At 44.1% G+C, this 21,404-nt stretch overlaps 2 protein-coding genes across 3 annotated transcripts in view; both read left to right on the plus strand.

The window, feature by feature from the left end:
• Positions 1-21,404, plus strand: part of PTPN11 (protein tyrosine phosphatase non-receptor type 11) — a 70,831-nt gene that overhangs the window by 43,832 nt on the left and 5,595 nt on the right. The window contains exons 7-14 of one of the 2 annotated variants that reach the window (XM_025267535.3): positions 4,010-4,106; positions 6,260-6,339; positions 6,464-6,622; positions 9,029-9,160; positions 12,044-12,210; positions 13,134-13,201; positions 13,674-13,825; positions 19,827-19,939. In XM_025267535.3, the coding sequence (XP_025123320.1) occupies positions 4,010-4,106; positions 6,260-6,339; positions 6,464-6,622; positions 9,029-9,160; positions 12,044-12,210; positions 13,134-13,201; positions 13,674-13,825; positions 19,827-19,939 (968 nt within the window). The remainder of the gene's footprint in view (positions 1-4,009; positions 4,107-6,259; positions 6,340-6,463; positions 6,623-9,028; positions 9,161-12,043; positions 12,211-13,133; positions 13,202-13,673; positions 13,826-19,826; positions 19,940-21,404) is intronic. The other variant, XM_006052992.4, reaches the window with a different exon arrangement.
• LOC102405475 (dynein light chain 1, cytoplasmic-like) lies at positions 16,944-17,537 on the plus strand. Its single transcript, XM_006052991.3, has one exon. The coding sequence runs from the start codon at positions 16,982-16,984 to the stop codon at positions 17,249-17,251; it is 270 nt and encodes an 89-aa protein (XP_006053053.1). The 5' UTR covers positions 16,944-16,981; the 3' UTR covers positions 17,252-17,537.

The following is a 21,404-nucleotide window of genomic DNA, read 5'->3' on the forward strand; positions in this document are numbered from 1 at the left end:
CCAGCAAAGCCAGGGACACAAGGCCCCTGGGCCTGTCCTTTCTGGAAGACTCCAGGGCCCAAACTCTCTCAGCTTGTGTTCTGTTTAAACCTCACATCCGCGTGGAAGAGATGGTTGGTAACTTAATGCAGGATGAGGGAAGCCAGAGGCTGAGCCGAGTAGATGGTCCAGCCAGCGTGTGCTGGGTATTGGTGAGGCTTTCCTCGGCCTGGAAGTCTGGGTTATTCTAGCAAAGTGTTCTTGGTGTGTGAGGTGATTTTCAGCGGCCCTGTTATAGTAAGATTGAATTAGTGAATGAAGAAGGTTTTCTCTTTTTTTTCTCTTTAACCCTTATCCATTTCTTTGGTCATGGCTTAGGAGAAGGTCTGAGTACAGTTTTAATATGCCTCTTACATCTACCTCTGGGCTTCCCTGGTGGCTTAGTGGTAAAGAATCTACCTGCCAATGCAGGAGATGCAGGTTCGATCTCTGGGTCAGGACGATCCCCTGTAGAAAGAAGTGGCTCCAGTATCCTTGCCTGGAAATCCCATGAACAGAGGAGCCTGGCAGGCTACAGTCCATGGGGTCACAAAAGAGTCAGATATGACTTAGTGACTGCACAGCAGCAACATCTATTTCTTAACACTTGTCAGTATACCTTTTTTTTTTTTTTTTTAAATAAAGCCTCAGGCATACCAGGGCTTCCCTGGTAGCTCAGCTGGTAAAGAATCGGCCTGCAATGCAGGAGACTCTGGTTCGATTCCTGGGTAGGGAAGATCTGCTGGAGAAGGGATAGGCTACCCACTCCAGTATTCTGGCCTGGAGAGTTCCACAGACAGTAAAGAGTCGGACACAACTGAGCAACTTTCACTTTAAGGCATGCTATAATATCTAGGTAAGATTTGACAATATTTCATTTTTATTATATTCCTTCTTCTGGTTACCTTCTATATATGGCAAGTGATACTGGTTTTCTTATGTGCTAGTAATATGCAGTTTTCTTTTGAAATACATCTTCCGAAGGGGAAAAAGTGGAGGTTAGTTTAAGAAAACAACTGATATAATAGGCAGCGTGCCGAGATGAGACAGCATCTTAAAGATGCTTTCCTTTCTTTGTTTTCATTTATCTTTTTGTTTTTGGCTGTGCTGTGCAGCTTGTGGGATACTTAGTTCTTTGATCAGGGATTGAATCAGCACCCTCGGCAGTGAAAGCTTGGAGTCCTAACTACTGGACCGTCAGGGAATTCCCTTAAATATGCTTTTCAGATGATTAAAGATCGGGAAATGCTGATCTCATATTTTGCCTCCAATGGCTTTCCTTTACGTTGAAGGCCAGGTCAACAGTGTCGGCATGGGATACTGAGTGTGGGGCCTGCAGTTCATGGCCATCACCAATGATGGTCTGTGGTTTGTCTGTCTCCCTCCCATCCCCCAACCCCTTCCTGTATTTATTTGTCCATCCAGCAGATACATTTTGAGGGCCTGCTTTGTGCTGAATGCTGAGCTGGTTACAGGCAAACCGGTGGTCCATGCTCTCTAATAGAAAAGACGGGTTGTAAAGACGTAGCTGTATTCAGTGTGACAGGAGCACTCATGGAGGGCGGTGCTTCAGATCGTGTACGGGTATCGTGAGACACAGGGAGGTCATGCTGAATGGGTTAGGAGAGCTTCCCAGAGGCGGCGGCCTTTGGGGTGGGTCCTAATGAATGACCAAAAAGTAACATTCAGAGGTACTCAAGGCAGAGAAAAGGAATTCTAGGCAGAGGCCATGAGCAAGAACATGAAGGCCTAAAGAAATACGGTGGGTTCAAGACACTTGGTGTGGCTGGAGTGTAGACAGTACGCCTTAACTCTTATACCAGCTCTGTGGGGTAGGTAATCAGGGTTCACCCTGCTTTATACCGGAGGACACTGAAGGACAGTCAGGATCGTGACTGGACAATCAGAAGCTGAGGTTAGAGGCAGGCCTCCATCCACTCAGAGAAGAGAAGGTCTCCTGAGTTGTTCTGAGAAGCTTGCACTCGTCTTGAAGGCAGGGGGAGAAATTGAACGTGCTTAAACAGGGAGGGTGGGTGAGATTTGCCTTTTCTAGAGCTTGCTCTGGCAGTGTGCCCTCCACAAGTGAAGCGTCACTTGAAGTTTGTTCCATAAGTGAGCACTTGAATGCTTTGCTGTCAAGTTTGTTTTGAATCAAGCCCCTAGTTATTTCCTAGTGTGTAGCTTTTGTTGATGTTGTTTCTCTTCACTTGGTTGATGTTTAAGTGATTGATTCAGTTCATAGGGTTTGAACCTCACCTTACTGTCTAAAAATCAAGATCGAACTTTCTTCCTAACAGCAGTATCAGAGGATATGCCAGCACCGAGAATGCAGATGGCTCTAATTACTGTATGTGAACTCACTGAAGAATTTTGAGTGACCGTTTGATTGTCAGAGTTCTGTGTATGTTGTATTTTATTTCTGTCCAGGTTTCAGCTGGCTAAACATTTTGGTTTTGAGCTGTGTGTCAAGGCTGAATTATTGCATTTTGAAACCTAGAGTCAAACAGCAATTTAAACTCCTGACTTTCATACCTGTCTGCGAAATGCAGATAAATGAAATGGAAATATAATAGGGCCACTGTGTTAGGAAATACTGGCTCTGCCTTCCCTTGTAGAGAAATCTCTTAAGGGATCATCATTTTGGCATATATAAATATATTTTTAGTATGTAACACTTTTTTTTTTTCTTTTTAGTTTGCCTTTCACTTTCTTGATTTGCCCATTTGTGATTTCCTGTTCAAACGAGACTTGTCTGAAACCATTGGTTCCTTGAAGAGGCACTTTTGGTGATTCTGAAAATGAAGCCTACATTCTTGAAAATGCTTCATTCAGCCTGGCTGGTCCACCTTCCTGTCTGTTTCTACAGCTGGTCTTCTCCACTTCCTTACGTTGTCCCTTCTTCCCTGGGGCCAGCTCTGCTGTGGCTGCCTGCTTTGTTTAGGCTCTTCTTTCCCTGGTTCTGCTCCCCACCTCCTTTCCCTGCAGAGGTGTCCTTCCTGACCACTTGCTTCAGGATCCTGAGCGTTCTCCTCCTCCATCTCTATCTTGGGAGACGGAGGGGCGCCCCCTCCCCTCAGAGCGCAGGGGAGCGGGCATCTGTGCAGGCACGGCTTGGCTGCCCAGGGCACTGATGTAGGTTTGGGGCACAGGAGGACTCTAAAGCTTTGCTAACAAAGATTGCATGTCCACAGTAAACCACTTTTACCGTCCGCCAGAATCCAGATTTGAGAACTGACTTTCAGGTTGCTTTGAATTCATCAATGGTTAAAGTAGGCAGATTACAAAGTCCTCAAGAACATGGATCACATTTCCTGTTTGGGTACTGTATACCAACGTTCACTGGCTTTCATTCTTAATAACTTATTTTTAAAGGTCTCTCTCTTTTCAGGGTGGGGGCACACTGGGCGACTTGGGGGATCTTATCTTAGCTCCCCAACCAGGGAATGAACCCAGGCCCTCAGCAATGAGAACGAGGAGTCCTAACCACTGCACTGACAGGAAATTCCCAAAGTTTCTCTTCTTATAAATATTTATTGTAGAAAATTTAGGCAAAAAACGAGCAAAACAAAACATAATCTTACTGCTGAAAATAAAAAAGCCCCATACTTTTTTGGTGTACAGACTTCTGCCATTTCTTACATACATAGGTGCACACAGACATAAGGGTTTGTGTAAGGCACTGTTTGGAAAATTTGACCTTTTTAGTTAACACTCACTCTGATCATCTTTCCAAGGCATTAGATATTCTCCTAGGCTGTCTCTTAAATGTCTGTAGAACATCCTTTGTTTGAATGAATGAAAGTGTTTATTTCGGCAGCTCTTTCAGTGTCTCTGCCCCTCTTGATATAGCATTAAGGTGAGCATTCTTATAGCTGTCGCCCACGACTCTTAAACGTTTCCTGGGATAAATCCCCTAAAGCAGAACTGCTCAGTCAGGCTTTTTTTGGGAAGCTTTTGATTCATAATAATATTTACTTTTGTTTCTCTCCAGACACTACAACAACAGGAGTGTAAACTTCTCTATAGCCGAAAAGAGGGTCAGAGGCAAGAAAATAAAAACAAAAATAGATATAAGAACATCCTGCCCTGTAAGTACTAATCTCTGTAATAGTCACTCTTGGAGGTTTTGATCCCCAGTGTCTCTGTCATTTCTCTGGGAAGGTGGGACATGTGGTTTTTCAGCAGATCCAAGGCCTTAGCTTCTTTTAATTGTGAGTAGTTTCCAAAGTAGTCAGCTGTGGTGGAGACTGATGGCCTCGTTCATCGAGTGCCTGTGATGCTGCTTCTTACAGAGTGAAATTGCCACTAGGAGGCTTAGAGTGTGGTTGTTTCCTTCTGTTAATTTAGACTGCCCAGGAGAGATCCTGTCAAGGCTTGCTCTCTCCCAGGGTCTCATTGTCAGCCTCAGGGGTCCCAGGCTTGTGCCCTTGCTCTGCAGTCCCTGGCTCTTGGGTCTGCGTGGGAAAACCGGTACTGGAAACCCCAGAGTCACTACTCTTAGCTCCAGGCTCTAATGCAGGGTCTCCAGAGTGGGCCAGGAAGAAACATTTAGAACTTCTCTTGATTTATATTTTTTATCCAAAAAAAAAAGGAAGAAAAAGAAAAAAAAATCTGATATGCAGCTTGATACCAGAATGTGTATAATGTATTTAATAAGCCTTGTTTGTATCTATAATTGTATTGGATTGGCCAGAAATTTTGTTTGGCTTTCCCACATTGTGAGCATACAGAAGAACCTGAATGAACTTTTTGACCCATCCAATATGTATACATTTCAATGTCCAAAAACTTTATTATTAAAGTTTATTGGGGAACATGATCAGATTGGAGAGCCTTACTCTAATGTCTCATCGGCTCAGAGCTACTTTGTTATATATTGTAAACCCATCCCGTGTGTGTGTGTGGAGCATAGTCTTCCTCTTTCTGTGTTCATATGGGCACATACATGGTGTATATGAATATCACATCCATATAGATGTGTGTAAGTGAGGATGGGAGACAGTGGAAGCTCTTCTAATATCGAGGAGAGAAAAAGAGGAATTTGCAGGGAATCATTCTGAGCCACAGCATGGTCCTAATGACCTTGGGGAAGCATTATCCTCTTTACGTCTTAAGTTCACTTCTGCTCAGGAGGTCTGAATGGTGCTCATTAGTAAGATGTGGGCATGTAGGGAAAGATGACGGGAACAGTGGTATGCAGTACTAAACAGAATATTACTGTCCTTTCCTCCCATAAAAATCCCAAGCAGATGTTTCTTCTGATTAGCATCATTTTCTTTAAAGATGGGCAATCTGAAACAAAAGAACAGTGTTAAGACATACGACTTTATTACTAATTCCCAGTGTAAAATGTGTTGCTTAGGAAGCACACTCAGATTTTTATATCAGTAATGTACTTTTATACAGAATTTGGTCAGTAGATACTGTTGTCAGAATCTTGTTGCCTGGAGACTGTATTTAATTCTACTTCACTTTTTAAAAATCCTTTTTATTACAGAAAGTTTAAAGTATATTTGAAAGTAGACAAAATAATATACACAACCCACACATGCCTAGCACCCAGCTCTACCAGTTGTCAGCTTGTGCCCAATCTTGATTCACTTCTATTCTTTTTTTTTTTAATATTTATTTATTTTGGCTGCGACGGGTCTTAGTTGCAGCACGTGGGATCTTTAGTTGCGGCATACAGCCTCTTAGATGTGGCATGTGGGATCTAGCTCCCTGACCAGGGATTGAACCTGGCCCCCCTGAGCCACTGGACCACCAGCAAAGTCCCAGTTTATCTGTATTCTGGTACACGTCTCTTCTTTCCCTGAATTATTGTGAAGCAAATTTCAGACATACGTTGTTAACCTATACTTTTCCTTTAAAAAAAAAAAAAAGAAAGAAAAAGAAAGCAAAAAACCTTTTGTTTTGAAATAATTTTAGACTCACAAGAGGTTGCAAAAATACGTAGAGGGTTCCCGTGTACCATTGTTTTCTCCAGCTTCTCCAGATAATATCCTCTCTATCAACAATACACTATTAAAACCAGGAAATTAACATTGCTACCTTACACTCCTTAAGGAAAGCATTTGGGGGCATCATATTCAGATTATCGTGCTCACATTGGATTTAGTTTTTAATACCATTTTATCATGAAATGAATAAAACCGGAACTCCCTGAGGATGAGCTGATTTGACCTGATTTGTCCTGAAGGGGTCTGAGTACCACTGTGACCGTGGTCTCTTCTTCTTCCAGTCGATCACACCAGGGTCGTCCTCCACGACGGTGATCCCAATGAGCCCGTTTCGGATTACATCAACGCAAACATTATCATGGTAAACTGCTTTCATGGTGTTTTCTGACTATATATTGCTAGCCAGTTTTTGTATTTTAAATCCTTCCACATGGCCTGAAAGCAATTTTCGAACGTTTGAAGTTGTTTTCTTTCTCAATCTCTAGCCTGAGTTTGAAACCAAATGCAACAACTCAAAGCCCAAAAAGAGTTACATTGCCACACAAGGCTGCCTGCAGAACACCGTGAATGACTTCTGGAGGATGGTGTTCCAAGAGAACTCCCGAGTGATTGTCATGACAACAAAAGAAGTGGAGAGAGGAAAGGTATGCTGTGTACTATAGTTTCTTGAAGTATTGGACGTGTTGGGTTGATCATGTTAAGAACTGAATAAACATGTTAAGCTTGTTCTAACTGACCCTTTGGAAAAAGGGGAGTGGAGGAAATCTGGTATAGTTTTCTACACTGCGTGGGATAGTGTTCTATGCCTAGTTTCCTGGGCAGGGATCAAAACCCGGCCCTCCTCAATGAGAGCATGGAGTCTAACCACTGGACCACCAAAGAGTTCCCTTATAAGATTTTCGTTGTTGTACTGCTAGTTGTTAACACATCTGAATACCTTTGGGGCCAGGTCTGGTCATGGTGAAACAAAGGCTTCCTCCAGCAGCCGCCCGCAGTAGCATTAGATGTTCTTGAATTAATGGACAAGTTAAAACATTTTTATAATTTCTGCTTCAGGGGAGGATCACCTGATCTGAGTGTAGAAAGGAAAGCTGAACCCTCCATCCTACCAGTTGCCTGGTTGCAGTTATAGGAGGCCACCCATTCTCATTGTCTGGTTGCAGTTGTAGGAGGCGACCTGGGGGCTGGGAAGAGAGGGTTCTTGGGTTACTTCAGAGGGATCAGGATTGGTCCCTCTCAGAAGAGCTGCCAGAAGCTCCCAGAACAGACAGACATTGGGACCAGTCACCCTGCCCCACTCCTTACCTCCTCCTGGCCTGCGCCTGTGTTCCCATTCTCCCTCTTCACTCTTCAGCTGGAGCGGAGGGCGTGATGTGCTCTCGGTCTCCCCACAGGTCTTTCCAATAACTTGTGTTTGCTTGGTATCCACCCCCAGTGCGTAGAAGAAAAACCAGACTCTGGATTCCTGGGCTTTTAATTTAAAAGCTAAAGTATCAGTGCTCACGTTTTAGAATTTGTTTGCCAAGGTTTACATCAGAGTTTGGGAAACTGGGAGGAGGGCGCAGTCATTCGCAGACACGTAGAATCAGCTACAGTGTTAGGAGTTGTGATTTGTGTTCTCTTGGGTGACCAGCAGTCCTCAGAATTGATTGACCAGCGAGAGCATTGCATACATTTAATAGTCAAAGTGTTCATTTGGGGATAATAAAAATTGTATCATCTGTCAAAAAGGTACTTGGATTTACAAAATACTGGAGGGAAAGCCAAATTCAGAATAATAAATAAAAGGCCACATAAAGCATGTCAAGCAAAAAAGTAGTGCTGTCCATTAATTCTTCTGTTGATCTTTCCTTCTACTGTATTTTGTTTCCTTTCGATTAATCATTGACTGGCGGGGTGTCTGCAGCTGTTTTCTGATTTCTTGTTTTTTAACAGTGAGTTGCTGTATCTTCCTAATGTACCAGATAGATTTCTCTTGCTGTTAGACGTGTCTTGGGGCTGTGGAAAGTGAGTGGTGTGGGTGACTGCTCCTGAGGAAAAAAGCAAGACACAAAAACATTCTCCATCAGCAGATCTCTGCGGACTCATGTCTCATTGAACAAAGTATCTTCCTCTTTGGCAGCAAGACTGATTCCCCTAGTGCCATATTTTCCAACACGAAGCCAGCAGCTATTGCAGGCTTGGCGTTCCCAGGCGCCCGGTTAAGCGAGGGTGACGTGTGCAGCAGGTATCAAGTGGATCTGGTTATAGAAAAAGCAGCTGGTTCAAAACTCCATCAGCTGTCTTTCTGTGCTGGAGTTGTTCACACTTGGGTTAGATAAGGCGAGGAGGCCTCCTACACGGGTGCGGAAATGAACCAGACAGTCTGGCTCATTGGGCAGCCCGTCCACCTCCAGAGCCCCTGCCTGTCTTCCCTGCAGAGTGACTGGCAGATCTCCGAAATTCAGTGCTCAGCTGTTGCTAGACAGCGACCTGCACACCCCGTAGTCCCCCGCTCTCTGCTCTTTAGTTCTTTTTTAAAAAGAAAGTTCAAGTCCTTTCTTTTTTTTTTTTTTTCTTTTTTTTTTTCAAGTGCTTTCTTAAAAAATATATTTATTTATTTGGCTCTGCTGGGTCTTGGTTGTAGCATGTGGGATCTTTGATTGAGGCATGCAAATGGTCACTTGTGGCATGTGGGATCCAGTTCCCTGACCAGGGATCGAACTCGGGCCCCCTGCATTGGGAGCACGGAGTCTTAGCCACAGGATCGTCAGAGAAATCCCTCCTTGGTTCTTTAGAGAGAAATAAACAAGCACTGACTCTCCTCAGACCCGTGACGTAGATGAACCACTCTGCTACACTGGCTTTCTCTTCCCACTTCTCCCTGGTTCTCCCTGTATCTGCTTCTTTAGTTTGAACTCTTGTTTCTTTTTCTTTGAAAATCCAACAGTTAGATGCCAGGCAGGCCCTTTTCCATGTTAATAGTCAACACTTGAATGTTGCTCTTCTGCTGGTTGAGGCTTTCATGTCACAGTTCACAGAGATTAACTCTTTTCTTGGACCCCTTCCAGAGTAAATGTGTCAAATACTGGCCTGACGAGTATGCACTAAAAGAATACGGAGTCATGCGCGTTAGGAACGTCAAGGAAAGTGCCGCTCACGACTATACCTTAAGAGAACTTAAACTCTCGAAGGTTGGACAAGTAAGTATACTGTCGTACTTTAGAGACTCTGGTAACTGCACAGAGGGTGCGCTAATCCAGGGTCGTGCGGTCACTCCTGTCTGCATACCTTCAGGCATTCGCTCACTCACTGAGTAGCATCCATTTATGGGCACCCTCTGTGTGCCAGGCGCCAGCGAGGTACTTGTTTTGTTGTCGTTGTGTTAGTCACTCAGTCGTGTCTGACTATTTGTGACTGTAGCCCGCCAGGCTCCTCTGCCCTTGGAATTCACCAGGCAAGAATACTGGGGTGGGTTGCCATTCCCTTCTCCAGGAGATCTTCCTGACCCAAGGATTGAACCCAGGTCTCCTGTGTTGCTGGTAGATTCTTTACTGTCTGAGCCACTTGGGAAGCTGCAAGGTACTGGACTGGTATATAGCAAACCAGACCTGCACGGTCCCTTCCCCCACAGAGCCTAGGGAGGTGGGAGGCTAAGGAGTAGATAACCAACCAAGCTTTCCAGTTGTGATGGGGCTGTGAACGCCACGGTGTGGTGTGTTAGAAAATGAAATGGAGTAAGCAGGGAGGACCTCTTTGAGGGGATGCCAGGCAAGCTGAGACCTGAAGGTGGAGCAGCATCTGAGGCTCGGGAGAGGAGAGTTCCAAGCAAAAGGAGCAGCAAGTGCAAAGGGCCTGAGGCCTATTTTAGTGCTCATATTCCATGTGTCAGCTTCTAATTGTACATAGTTCAGGTTTGTCCCTGGGATGACTATGTTTGTTTGTTTGTTTTTTAACTTTTTATGTTATATTGAAGTATAGACGATCAGCAATATTGTGATAGTTTCAGGTGGACAGCAGAGGGAGTCACCCATACGTATACATCTGGGGTGACTAACTTTGCATCCAGCGTGATTTGGATTCAGCATGATTTCATGGTGAGAAGGGCTTATTCAGGGGCCTCTGGGGACACAGAGGTGAACGAAACAGCCTTTGTCCTTAAGGAATTGCAGTCATGTTGCCATGAGAAGCCACGGTACAAGTCCCTATGCCATTGAGCAGACACCCGCTGTCACACCCACCTAAGGTGCTGAGATTCCTCAGCAGTGGGTGGAGAGAGGGTGGGGGGAATGCAGATCTGTGATGGAGAGAGTGCACGGAGTCCTAGCTGGGCAGCTGGGGTGGGAGGAGGCAGGCAGAGGACGGAGGAGGGACTGTCCTCTGATGAGTTCCATGATGTGGTCTGGGGACCCGAGTGAGCTGGGAGCCTCAGCGGCTGTGGTCCAGGGTGAGATGTTGGAACTTCTGATGTGCAGTTCTGTTGCTGGCAGGGAGAGGGTGGAGGTTCAGTCGATTGCAAGACTGTGCGAGGTCTGTCAAGCAGAAATGAGAGAGAGATTTAGAGGACATCGGACAAAGATTTCAGATAGGTTTTTCTTCAGCTGTAGTGATAAACTACCCATCTTCTCGTTATCAGGTGTTTCTCAGTAGCAGGTGGATTTTTCTTCAGGTTTGTTGTTTTTTTTTTTTTTTTTTTTTTTGGATAAACCATCCATCTTCTTGTTAGCAGAGATTTGGGAGTATCAGGTACGGGAAATGTTGGTGTTTGGGTTTGTGTTTTGCACTTTGGGATGCAGGTGCTGACACGAGACCGATCATTTCTCCAAGATTGCTGGTCACGGATTATCTGCTTTTTGTATAGCATGTTCCATTTTTTTTTCAAGTACTATCACATGATCTCATTTTAGCCTCCTAATCGCCTGGGAACCAGGAGTGGGACCAGAGACCTCAGTGGCCATTTATATAGGATGGAGAACAAGGGTGCTTGGGGCAGCTGGGCCTCTCTCATTCCCTGTCCTTCTGTGACCCTGGGAACCCCCTGAGCTTTAGCTCACTGGTAACCTCCAGAAAAATCCTTTTTCATGACTCAGCAAACTAAATGCACATAATTCACGAGAAGATCTTGACTGTGGTTCAGATTCCTTGGATATTCTGAAGGTCACAGGTGGTGGGTCTGGTTATTCTCTCTCTTTTTTTTTCAAAATCCCCTTTAAAAATGTTACTTAGCTTATGTAGTCTCCAGATAATGTAGGAAGAAGACGCAGTGACAAATAGTGACCTAATTGTGTGGACCCAGAACATGATGCTTTTTTGGTTTTTTGTAGTCTCGGTACCCTTGTTGACCTTTACTGTCAGTCCTCAGAAGAGTGCCAGTGTGCTGAGTCTCTTCCTCTCTGCTTCGCAGTGGCTCTGTGTTTAACTGGTCTTGTTTAGTCCTCACAGTGATAATTGTGGTAGAGAGTCTTATGCCCATCAGCACATGAGGGGTTTGAAGCTTAGAGATGTCCACGGACCACAGTGAGTGTGAACGCTGGGTTTGGGGCCTGAATCCACCCACCTGATTGCAAAGCCTGTCTTACCCGGTCTGCACCAAAATAGAAGTTGAAATAATTGTAATAAAAGTGCATGTTGTAGGAGGGGAGGAGGGTCAGGTACAAAAAGACAGAGATGAGCAGATGTTTGGAGGGAATTCCCGCTTTCTCAGGTGGTGGGAGGAGAGCCCCCGAGTCCCAGAGGACTCAGTTGTCTCCCACGTGGAGCTGCGCTTGGAGGAGGGGGAACAGGGACCTCGTCTGCTGCTGGCTAACAGTACAGACACGGATGCCAGTTGTCGTTTCCTCAAGAACAAACTGCCATACGAGACATCTTGTTTCTTTGGACAGAGGCAAAGGGTTCCAGCCTCCAGGATTGCTCAGCCAGACCCAGGAGGAGGAGAGATCTGGGGAACTTGTGGAGGGGACCTGTGAATGGAGCGTGAGGAGGTGGTGCCAGCCTGACCCTCCTGGCTCACAGAGGATCTGGGAAAGATGGGACCTGGACGATGCCTCAACCCCTTGGTTTATTTAATTCTTTTCTGGTTTTTCTTGGCTCTACTCCAGGGGAATACGGAGAGAACGGTCTGGCAATACCACTTTCGGACCTGGCCGGACCACGGCGTGCCCAGTGACCCGGGGGGCGTGCTGGACTTCCTGGAGGAGGTTCACCACAAGCAGGAGAGCATTGTGGACGCGGGGCCCGTGGTGGTTCACTGCAGGTGACCAGCCCCCCCACCTCTAGGATGTCACCTGTCCCATCATCTCTCGACGCCCAGGGTGCTTATTTGTACTTGCCCAGCCCCAGCCACAGCTCCTGAACTGTGGGAAAAATTTAATGCCTGTTTGTGGCATTAAGGGACACTTTGACCCCAAATTACATTTCTTCTAGATCCTGTGGGACCACCAGGTACTGGGGTGGTGGGGCAGGAGGTGGTGAACACAGTCCTTATTCTTAAGGCACCCTTAGTCTGGTAATGTTTGATTGGTTTTCTTTGTCCTGCAGTTATTTTAGGATTCATCTCTTTGATTGTGATCCTGTTCTTGTTTTCCATGGAAATATGGTGTATTTTTTTCCCCTTGACAACATACCTGTTTGTTTCAGAATATTTGGACCGCTCCCCGTTCAGGCTTCTAGAAGCCAGGCCCATGGCCTCCGCACCAGAGTTTGTAGGCTCCAGTTCCCAAGTTTAGGCTTCATGATTATACTGGGGAAAGTTGGGTTTCCTAAATCTTTCATATGTTGGGCAAGTAGATGCACGTGAAACATTATTTATTCATTTCTATAAAAGCTCCCTTTTATTGAGCCCTTGCTCCATACCAGCATCTGCATTCATTGTTTTTCACCCATTACTGATACTTGATACTCACAGTAGCCCATTTCACAGATGAAGAAACCGAGGGTCAGAGAGATTAAGGGATTTGCCTCAGGTACACTATGCTGGAGAAGCTGGGCTCCAAGTGCAGGATGGACTGAGTCCAAAGCCCTGGGCTCTTTGCTAATATGTTTGCAAATATAAATAGACAATCTTATAAATACTCCCAAGAGCAGACATTGTTTCTGTTAATATTAATAGCTTGGTTTTGAGTATAAAACCCTCATGAATGACTCCATTGTCCTCGCTCTTCGTCCTTCTGCCCACAGTGCTGGAATTGGCCGGACAGGGACGTTCATTGTGATTGATATTCTTATTGACATCATCAGAGAGAAAGGTAGGTCATTCGGAGGGCAAGAAGCTACGATTCCTGTTTTCAGTTTATGGAAGGAAAGTGCTAGTGAAAATAGCCTGCGGAAAAAAATTGAATGTTAAAGTATTTTCACAAAAATCTAGGCCAGAGACTTCAACTTTCAATATGTTTGCTTAAGAACAGGAGTGAAGCCGTTTGAGCTTTTGGCATAAAACACAGCTTAGGAGCAGTGGTGGTCTCTGTCCATCTGCTCACTCCTTGCTGATGGTACAGGGCGGTGTTGTAACCTGTGGGGCTCCTCACCGCTGACCCCTGACCCTATAATCTTCTAGGATCATTGGTGTTGGTCAGAAGGCCAGTGCCGTAGCCCTTGGAACAGGTTCAGTTAAAACATGAACGTGTAAATTTGCTTTATCTCTGCTCAAAGTTGTGCTTTGAGCCGCTGCCCCTTGTCTCTGCAGTTTCTCCTGATGCTCCACGGTGCTTTGCTTTATAGGTGTTGACTGTGACATCGACGTTCCCAAAACCATTCAGATGGTGCGGTCACAGAGGTCAGGGATGGTCCAGACAGAAGCGCAGTACCGATTCATCTATATGGCCGTCCAGCATTATATTGAAACACTACAGCGCAGGATTGAAGAAGAGCAGGTACCAAGCCTGCACGGCTGACATGTAGATTTTTGGTGTTTTTTTTCTGGGCAGCTTGGCTTGGATATGCTGTCCTTCTGAGCGAGAATACAGGCTTTGCTAGATAACTGTCTTTATCTGAAAAGGAGAAACAAGTTCCCAACCAGGAAGGACCTCTCTGGAAACGAATTATTCCCTACCACACAACTCTGATTTTTCACTATGGAGTAGCTCAGGGAGGGGCAACAGGCCTGACAGATGGGTTTGGGATTTTCCCAGGCTCACCTGGCAGACTTAGAACTCCAAGCCTCAAAGTTTCCAACCTGTTCCAGTTTTGATCCAGGCCTTGTTCATCCTGATTCCATCTCTTAAATGAATGCCTCACTCTTTATAGCACATGAGGGTTGGAACCACCAATGTGGTCAAGTTGGAAACAGAAACATTTCCATTTTTAATAAACCATACATAATGAACAGTGTGGCACTGGAGCCTTTGCATTGGAAGCTCTTTATAACACACAAAGCTGAGTTCATGAGGCCTGAGGAGACTGCTCTTTTGGGAGCTGTCCTTAGCTCACTCCCCACCCCCAACCCCAGCCCCATCACCATGCTGCTCACTGGATAGATGTGATGTCTAAACATCAGTGGTATTTGCCTTCTTTACCCTGTTTATCACCTTCTGGAAAACTCAGCTTCTCAAAAATGGGACCTGCAGCCTGATTGAAAGGCTTCTAGCCTAGCAGTGCAGCGGCCACGTTATCAAAGCATGGTTAGCCCGAGTTAGTTTAGCAGGTTCTCAGTCCATGCAGAAATACTCACTAGGTTGTTTCCTTGTACAAAAATGTCTTCAGAAACAGTGTGGATATAGGAAAGCATGGTCAAATGATTAACAAGCTCTGTTCTGGTTTTGAACTTGACCGCTTTAAGTCGTTGTCTTAATGTAAGTGCTATGAACTTAGAACTTAGAAGTAGAAGTGTTAATCTCTCAGTCATGTCTGACTCTTTGCAACACCATGGACTGTAGCTCGCCAGACTCCTCTGCCCATGGAATTCTCAGGCAAGAATACTGGAACGGGTAGCCATCTCTTCTCCAGGGGATCTTCCCGACCTAAGGATCGAACCCAGGTCTTATGCATTGCAAGCAGATTCTTTACCATCTGAGCCACCAGGAAGCCTTTAGATGGTTACTGTAGGCTATTTCATATTCACCTTCCAGTTATATTGATTTGGGCCCGGAGTACTTACTTAAAGCATGAAGTTGCCTCAAAAGAAGGACTTCTAATAAGTAGAGTGCAGTCCCACTGGTACAAATGGGAAATTACTTGGGAATATCTTGAAGACCATAAGATAGTCTTGCTTAGAAAAGCTGGGGGAAAAGCTCTCTATTTCATTCAGAAGCTTTGGTTTTTCTTCTGGTTTTGGAGAATTTAGGGACTTTCCCTCCCAGCTTATCTGGCACTTCACATCTTCCTATTACTTACCATATATGGTCCCTCTGACCCTAAATCTGAAGTTGTAATTTGGATTTAGGAACTAGTTAAAACCAAAATGCCTTTATTGCTGCACTTTGATTGGGGATGAGGGATAGAGGAGGTAGAATCACTTAAATATTACAGAATGTAGACTATAGAAATTGGATGTCCCCAGTAATCCCATCCCAAGAGTACCAAATGAGTGTGTGTATTCATCCATTCAGCCAGTACTTTTCAGTGCCATTATGTGTCAGCTCATTAGCTCTTTGGTATATGAACCCTTGGATTTAAAAGAAAAATATGTAGGCTTAGATTGTTTTTTAAAATTAGATTTTGTGGGGACTTCCCTGGTGATCCCAGTTGTTAAGACCTCATGCTCCCAACACGAGGATTACAGCCTTGATTCCCTGGTCAGGGAACTAAAATCCCGCATGCCACAGAGTGGGGCAAAAAATAAATTTTTAAAAAATCCACTAATTAAAAGAAATAAAGTAGATTTTGTGGTATGTTGTTTCCTTCATTATACTGTTTGATTCAATGTAGGATCTTGCTACTTGACTTGGGACTAGAGTAAGAAGTACTTTAATTTAGTAGGTTTCAGTGGCAGACTTAAAAATATTACACCCACCTGATTTTTAGATTAAGCAAATGAACAAAGCTCATTCAGCATAATTAATTATTAAATCCAGGCATTTCCAAAATTATTAATATGAAGCATTAAGGACCTTTGGGAGTAAAAGACTGTGCTACAGAGGAATAAATGGAAAAAAAGAAAATGACAGTCAGAGGTGGAGAGCAGGATAAGGGAAGAAGAGAAACCAAGGCAGCATTGGAAGGAGGGAATGCAAAACAGAGGTGGGAATCTAGGGGAAATGCAAATGAGCAAGACTGAGAAAATTTTCCAGTCTGTATATACCAATCTCACACTCTGCTGTTTACTTGGAAGTTGATTTCCTTTGTTAACTTCCATTTACAGTATTAAAAAGACATTTTAAAAAAATATGCAGAAACAGCGTAATGGAATTCCCTTAGAATGTTCAGCAAGGTGATATCATACTATTGCACTGTTTCATTATTTTGCAGTTTGTATTTTTGTACCTAACATTGTGTATGAAATCTGTTTTGGTGTGCACACATACATATGTACATTTCCTCTTATTTTGTGATATGAATACATCACATTCATTTATTCTCTTGGTGAATGTTGTTGGAAATAGCACGTCACTGGACATCCTTGTCAGCTCTTCTAGGCTTGTGTGCATGAGCTTCTGAAGAAGAAAATGTTTAAAGTTGTAGTACATACATCCCTTTCCATCATTCAGTTCAGTTCAGTTCAGTCACTCAGTCGTATCCGACTCTGCGACCCCATGAATCGCAGCACGCCAGACCTCCCTGTCCATCACCAACTCCCAGAGTTCATCAGACTCACGTCCATCGAGTCAGTGATGCCATCCAGGCATCTCATCCTCTGTCGTCCCCTTCTCCTCCTGCCCCCAATCCCTCCCAGCATCAGAGTCTTTTCCAATGAGTCAACTCTTGGCATGAGGTGACCAAAGTATTGGAGTTTCAGCTTTAGCATCATTCCTTCCAAAGAAATCCCAGGGCTGATCTCCTTCAGAATGGACTGGTTGGATCTCCTTGCAGTCCAAGGGACTCTCAAGAGTCTTCTCCGGTTGCAGTTGGCCAGCCCCTGCTCCTTGGTAACCATGTGTGACCGAAAGGCCGTAATAAAGAATGCCGATATGTCTGAGGAGATGCAACAGGACTCGGTGGAGTGTGCTACTCAGGCATTGGAAAAGTATAATATAGAGAAGGACACTGCGGCCCATATCAAGAAGGAGTTTGACAAGAAGTACAACCCCACCTGGCACTGCATCGTGGGGAGGAACTTCGGTAGTTATGTGACACATGAAACCAAACACTTCATCTACTTCTACCTGGGCCAAGTGGCCATTCTCCTGTTCAAATCTGGTTAAAAGCATGGACTGTGCCACACACCCAGTGATCCATCCAAAAACAAGGACTGCAGCCTAAATTCCAAGTACCAGAGACTTAAGTCTTCAGCCTTGCCTAAGGGAACACCTCCATCTTTGAACCTTTATTGTTGTTTTGTACAGGGCGTTCTCTGTACTAGTTTGTGGTTATAAAGCAATTAGTAAAACAGCTTACATTTGTATTTATTTTCTATTCCATACCTCTCTGCCCCATGTTTTTTCTCTTCAAAATCCATTCCTTTAAAGAAATAAATCTGTTGAAGTGTGCGTCAAAAAAAAAAAAAAAGAGTCTTCTCCAACACCACAGTTCAAAAGCATCAATTCTTTGGGGCTCAGCTTTCTTCACAGTCCAACTCTCACATCCATACATGACCACTGGAAAAACCATAGCCTTGACTAGACGGACCTTTGTTGGCAAAGTAATGTCTCTGCTTTTGAATATGCTATCTAGGTTGGTCATAACTTTCCTTCCAAGGAGTAAGTGTCTTTTAATTCCATGGCTGCAGTCACCATCTGCAGTGATTTTGGAGCCCCCAAAAATAAAGTCTGACACTGTTTCCACTGTTTCCCCATCTATTTGCCATGAAGTGATGGGACCCAATGCCATGATCTTAGTTTTCTGAATGTTGAGCTTTAAGCCAACTTTTTCACTCTCCTCTTTCACTTTATCAAGAGGCTTTTTAGTTCCTTTTCACTTTCTGCCATAAGGGTGGTGTCGTCTGCATATCTGAGGTTATTGATGTTCCTCCCAGCAATCTTGATTCCGGCTTGTGCTTCTTCCAGCCCAACATTTCTCATGATGTACTCTGCATAGAAGTTAAATAAGCAGGGTGACAATATACAACCTTGACGTGCTCCTTTTCCTATTTGGAACCAGTCTGTTATTCCATGTCCATTTCTAACTGTTGCTTCCTGACCTGCATATAGGTTTCTCAAGAGGCAGGTCAGGTGGTCTGGTATTCCTATCTCTTTCAGAATTTTCCACAGTTTATTGTGACCCACACAGTCAAAGGCTTTGGCATAGTCAATAAAGCAGAAATAGATGTTTTTCTGGAACTCTCTTGCTTTTTCGACGATCCAGTGGATGTTGGCAGTTTGATCTCTGGTTCCTCTGCCTTTTCTAAAACCAGCTTGAACATCTGGAAGTTCACGATTCACGTATTGTTGAAGCCTGGCTTGGAGAATTTTGAGCATTACTTTACTAGCGTGTGAGATGAGTGCAGTTGTGTGGTAGTTTGAGCATTCTTTGGCATTGCCTTTCTTTGGGATTGGAATGAAAACGGACCTTTTCCAGTCCTGTGGCCACTGCTGAGTTTTCCAAATTTGCTGGCATACTGAGTGCAGCACTTTCACAGCATCATCTTTCAGGATTTAGAATAGCTCAACTGGAATTCCATCACCTCCACTAGCTTTGTTCGTAGTGATGCTTTCTAAGGCCCACTTGACTTCACATTCCAGGATGTCTGGCTCTAGGTCAGTGATCACACCATCGTGATTATCTGGGTCGTGAAGATCTTTTTTGTACAGTTCTTCTGTTTATTCCTGCCACCTCTTCTTAATATCTTCTGCTTCTGTTAGGTCCATACCATTTCTGTCCTTTATCGAGCCCATCTTTGCATGAAATGTTCCCTTGGTATCTCTACTTTTCATCATTACCAGGTACTAACTAGTGTTAGTACTATCTGTTCTGACGAATTGTGCACCAAAGTGATGGCATAGTCTACCCTCCCACCAGCAGTGAACGAAAGTCATTGCTGTATGTCAGTATTTGATATGGATACCCTTTCTAATGTTTGCTGTGTCTTGAATAATCCTGAAATGAAAGCAGCATTGTATAATGATGAGAACTTTATGGATTAGATTTTTGGAATCAGTTGTTTCTGGGTGAATTTAGGAGGAAAGAGTGATAAATCATCTAACCAGGAGTCCTACCGAATGCAGTTCATTCTGTATCTGAGATGAGATTGCATTCTACTGATTTCTTTGCCTTTTTTTCCTCCAGAGTTTATCATTAGGCTGAAAATAAAGTATTAAATGTGCTAGGGTTTTTTTCTGGTGTAAGGGTGGGATGGGGATGATGTGATAAAATGTATGATCCTGATAAGGGTGCTGACATCTTTTGTACCCGTGGGCCATTTCTACTTAGAGTGCATTTATTTCTGGAACTCTTTTCCCACCCGTTTACTTGAAAATCATTAAATGTGTTGCAAGTGAACTATGAAATGATTAGACGCTAATGTGGCAAAGAAAGTGTGAATTCTCTCTTAGCTCAGAAGCAGGTACATTTCATTTAGTACAGTAAGTTGTTAATGCATGATTCTCTCTGTTTTTGAATTGTATGGTTCAAAAGTCCCTTTCACCCATAGGATGGATTTACATTTAGGAGGTGAATTCCCCGGCATTTGGCCAGCATACCAGTATTCAGGGTTCAACTTATCTATCTGTCCAGCTCTGTCTCTCTCTCTCTCCTTTTTTCTTTCCTGTGAAATGCCTTTTTAACTTCTTCATTCCTTCAAAAAAGTCATAGGACTTCATATATGCAACCTTTGCTTTTCAGAAAAGCAAGAGGAAAGGACACGAATACACAAATATTAAGTATTCCCTGACGGACCAGGCAAGTGGAGATCAGAGTCCCCTGCCACCTTGTACCCCAACACCATCCTGTGCAGAGTAAGTAGAAATGAAGGAAATTCTTTTTGCCTGAACATAATCCTTTAGAAAAGCTTAAAAAATGACACATCTTTGTGGCACATGCCTTTCCTTGGTGCACATTATTGTTGCCTAACTGGTTTGTGAGCGTGGCTAGCTAAGCTAAATTGTAATTCACCTAAACTGAAGGCTGCTTGCTCCACTGGCTAGGAACCTAGGGGATTATAAATATATCAAGTGCTGTTTCTCCAAGAAGAATTTTATTTTTATTTCAGTGGGGTGGGGGATTGTTGCAGAAGTAGGTAACACCCTTTTTGATGAGTCAAGATTCTTTGCTACATAAAATAATGGTCTAATGGTCCCTGGTGGCTCAGGTGGTAAAGAATCTGCTACAGTGCAGAAGACCCAGGTTTGATCCCTAGGTCGAGAAGATCCTGTGGTGAAGGGAATGGCAGCTTACTCCAGTATTCTTGCTTGAAGAATCCCCTGGACAGAGGAGCCTGGCAGGCTATAGTCCGTCCGGTCACAAAGAGTTGGACTTGACTGAGTGACTGAGCACACAGTGGTCCACACAGTCATGGTCTAATTTTCTGTAGTCAGCAGAAATCCGCTGTGGTCATTTAAACCCGGGGTTAGCGAACTATAGCCCCCAGGCCAAATCTGGGCCACGGCTTGTTTTTGTACAGCTCATGGATGGTTTTTAAAGGGTTATTTAAAAAAACACACACAAAGAATAATACATGACAGAGACCGCATATGGCCCGCAGAGACTACATAATTTTCAGTCTGGTTCTCTACAGAAAAACTTTGCTAACTCCTTTTTTAAACTAAAACATGTGATAGGAAAATATTTGTTAAATCAATGATGTGAATAGTAATTATAAGTTATGATTTTTCTGTATATCCTGCAGTCACTCTCTGGTATAACATTTACTTTTTATTTTCCCCTGCGAGTCTTATGTCTGTTTGTTTCTGATGTGGATTTTTAAACCCCTGCTGGCTTTAATACTCTATATAAACGTTTTGGATAACATATATGAGGTTTGTATTTACATTTGCTTTCTATTTAACATTGAGATGAAATGATGCAGCAAAAGTATGCTTTCCACCAAGCTCCCTCTTCCTTCTGGCTGCTTTTTTCTTTCCCAGTGGGCCAATGGGGAAAGTTGATACTTTGAATTGTGATCTGCAGTGGAACCAGCACGTCAGGGCTCCGATTTCTTGCCAGAAAGCTTTCCCCACATGTTGGCTCAACAGAATTAGCGCTGACGACTCCCCTGTTACCAGTGGCCTCCTTGTGACCAACAGGTTCTCTGCCTTTCCCATCATCCCCCTCATAGGGTGCAGACCCAGGAGACCCCAGCCCCTGCTGCTTGTTTCAGCTTGTTCCTCTCTGGCCAGCCCACTGCTGCTGGTTTCCTCATCCTCCTGGACTGTTCTGGTCACCATAGAGTCTGGACTCTGATGCTTCCCTGCCCACCAGGGG

The sequence above is a fragment of the Bubalus bubalis genome, chromosome 17 (genome assembly GCF_019923935.1).
Source record: "Bubalus bubalis isolate 160015118507 breed Murrah chromosome 17, NDDB_SH_1, whole genome shotgun sequence".
Classification (NCBI taxonomy): domain Eukaryota; kingdom Metazoa; phylum Chordata; class Mammalia; order Artiodactyla; family Bovidae; genus Bubalus; species Bubalus bubalis.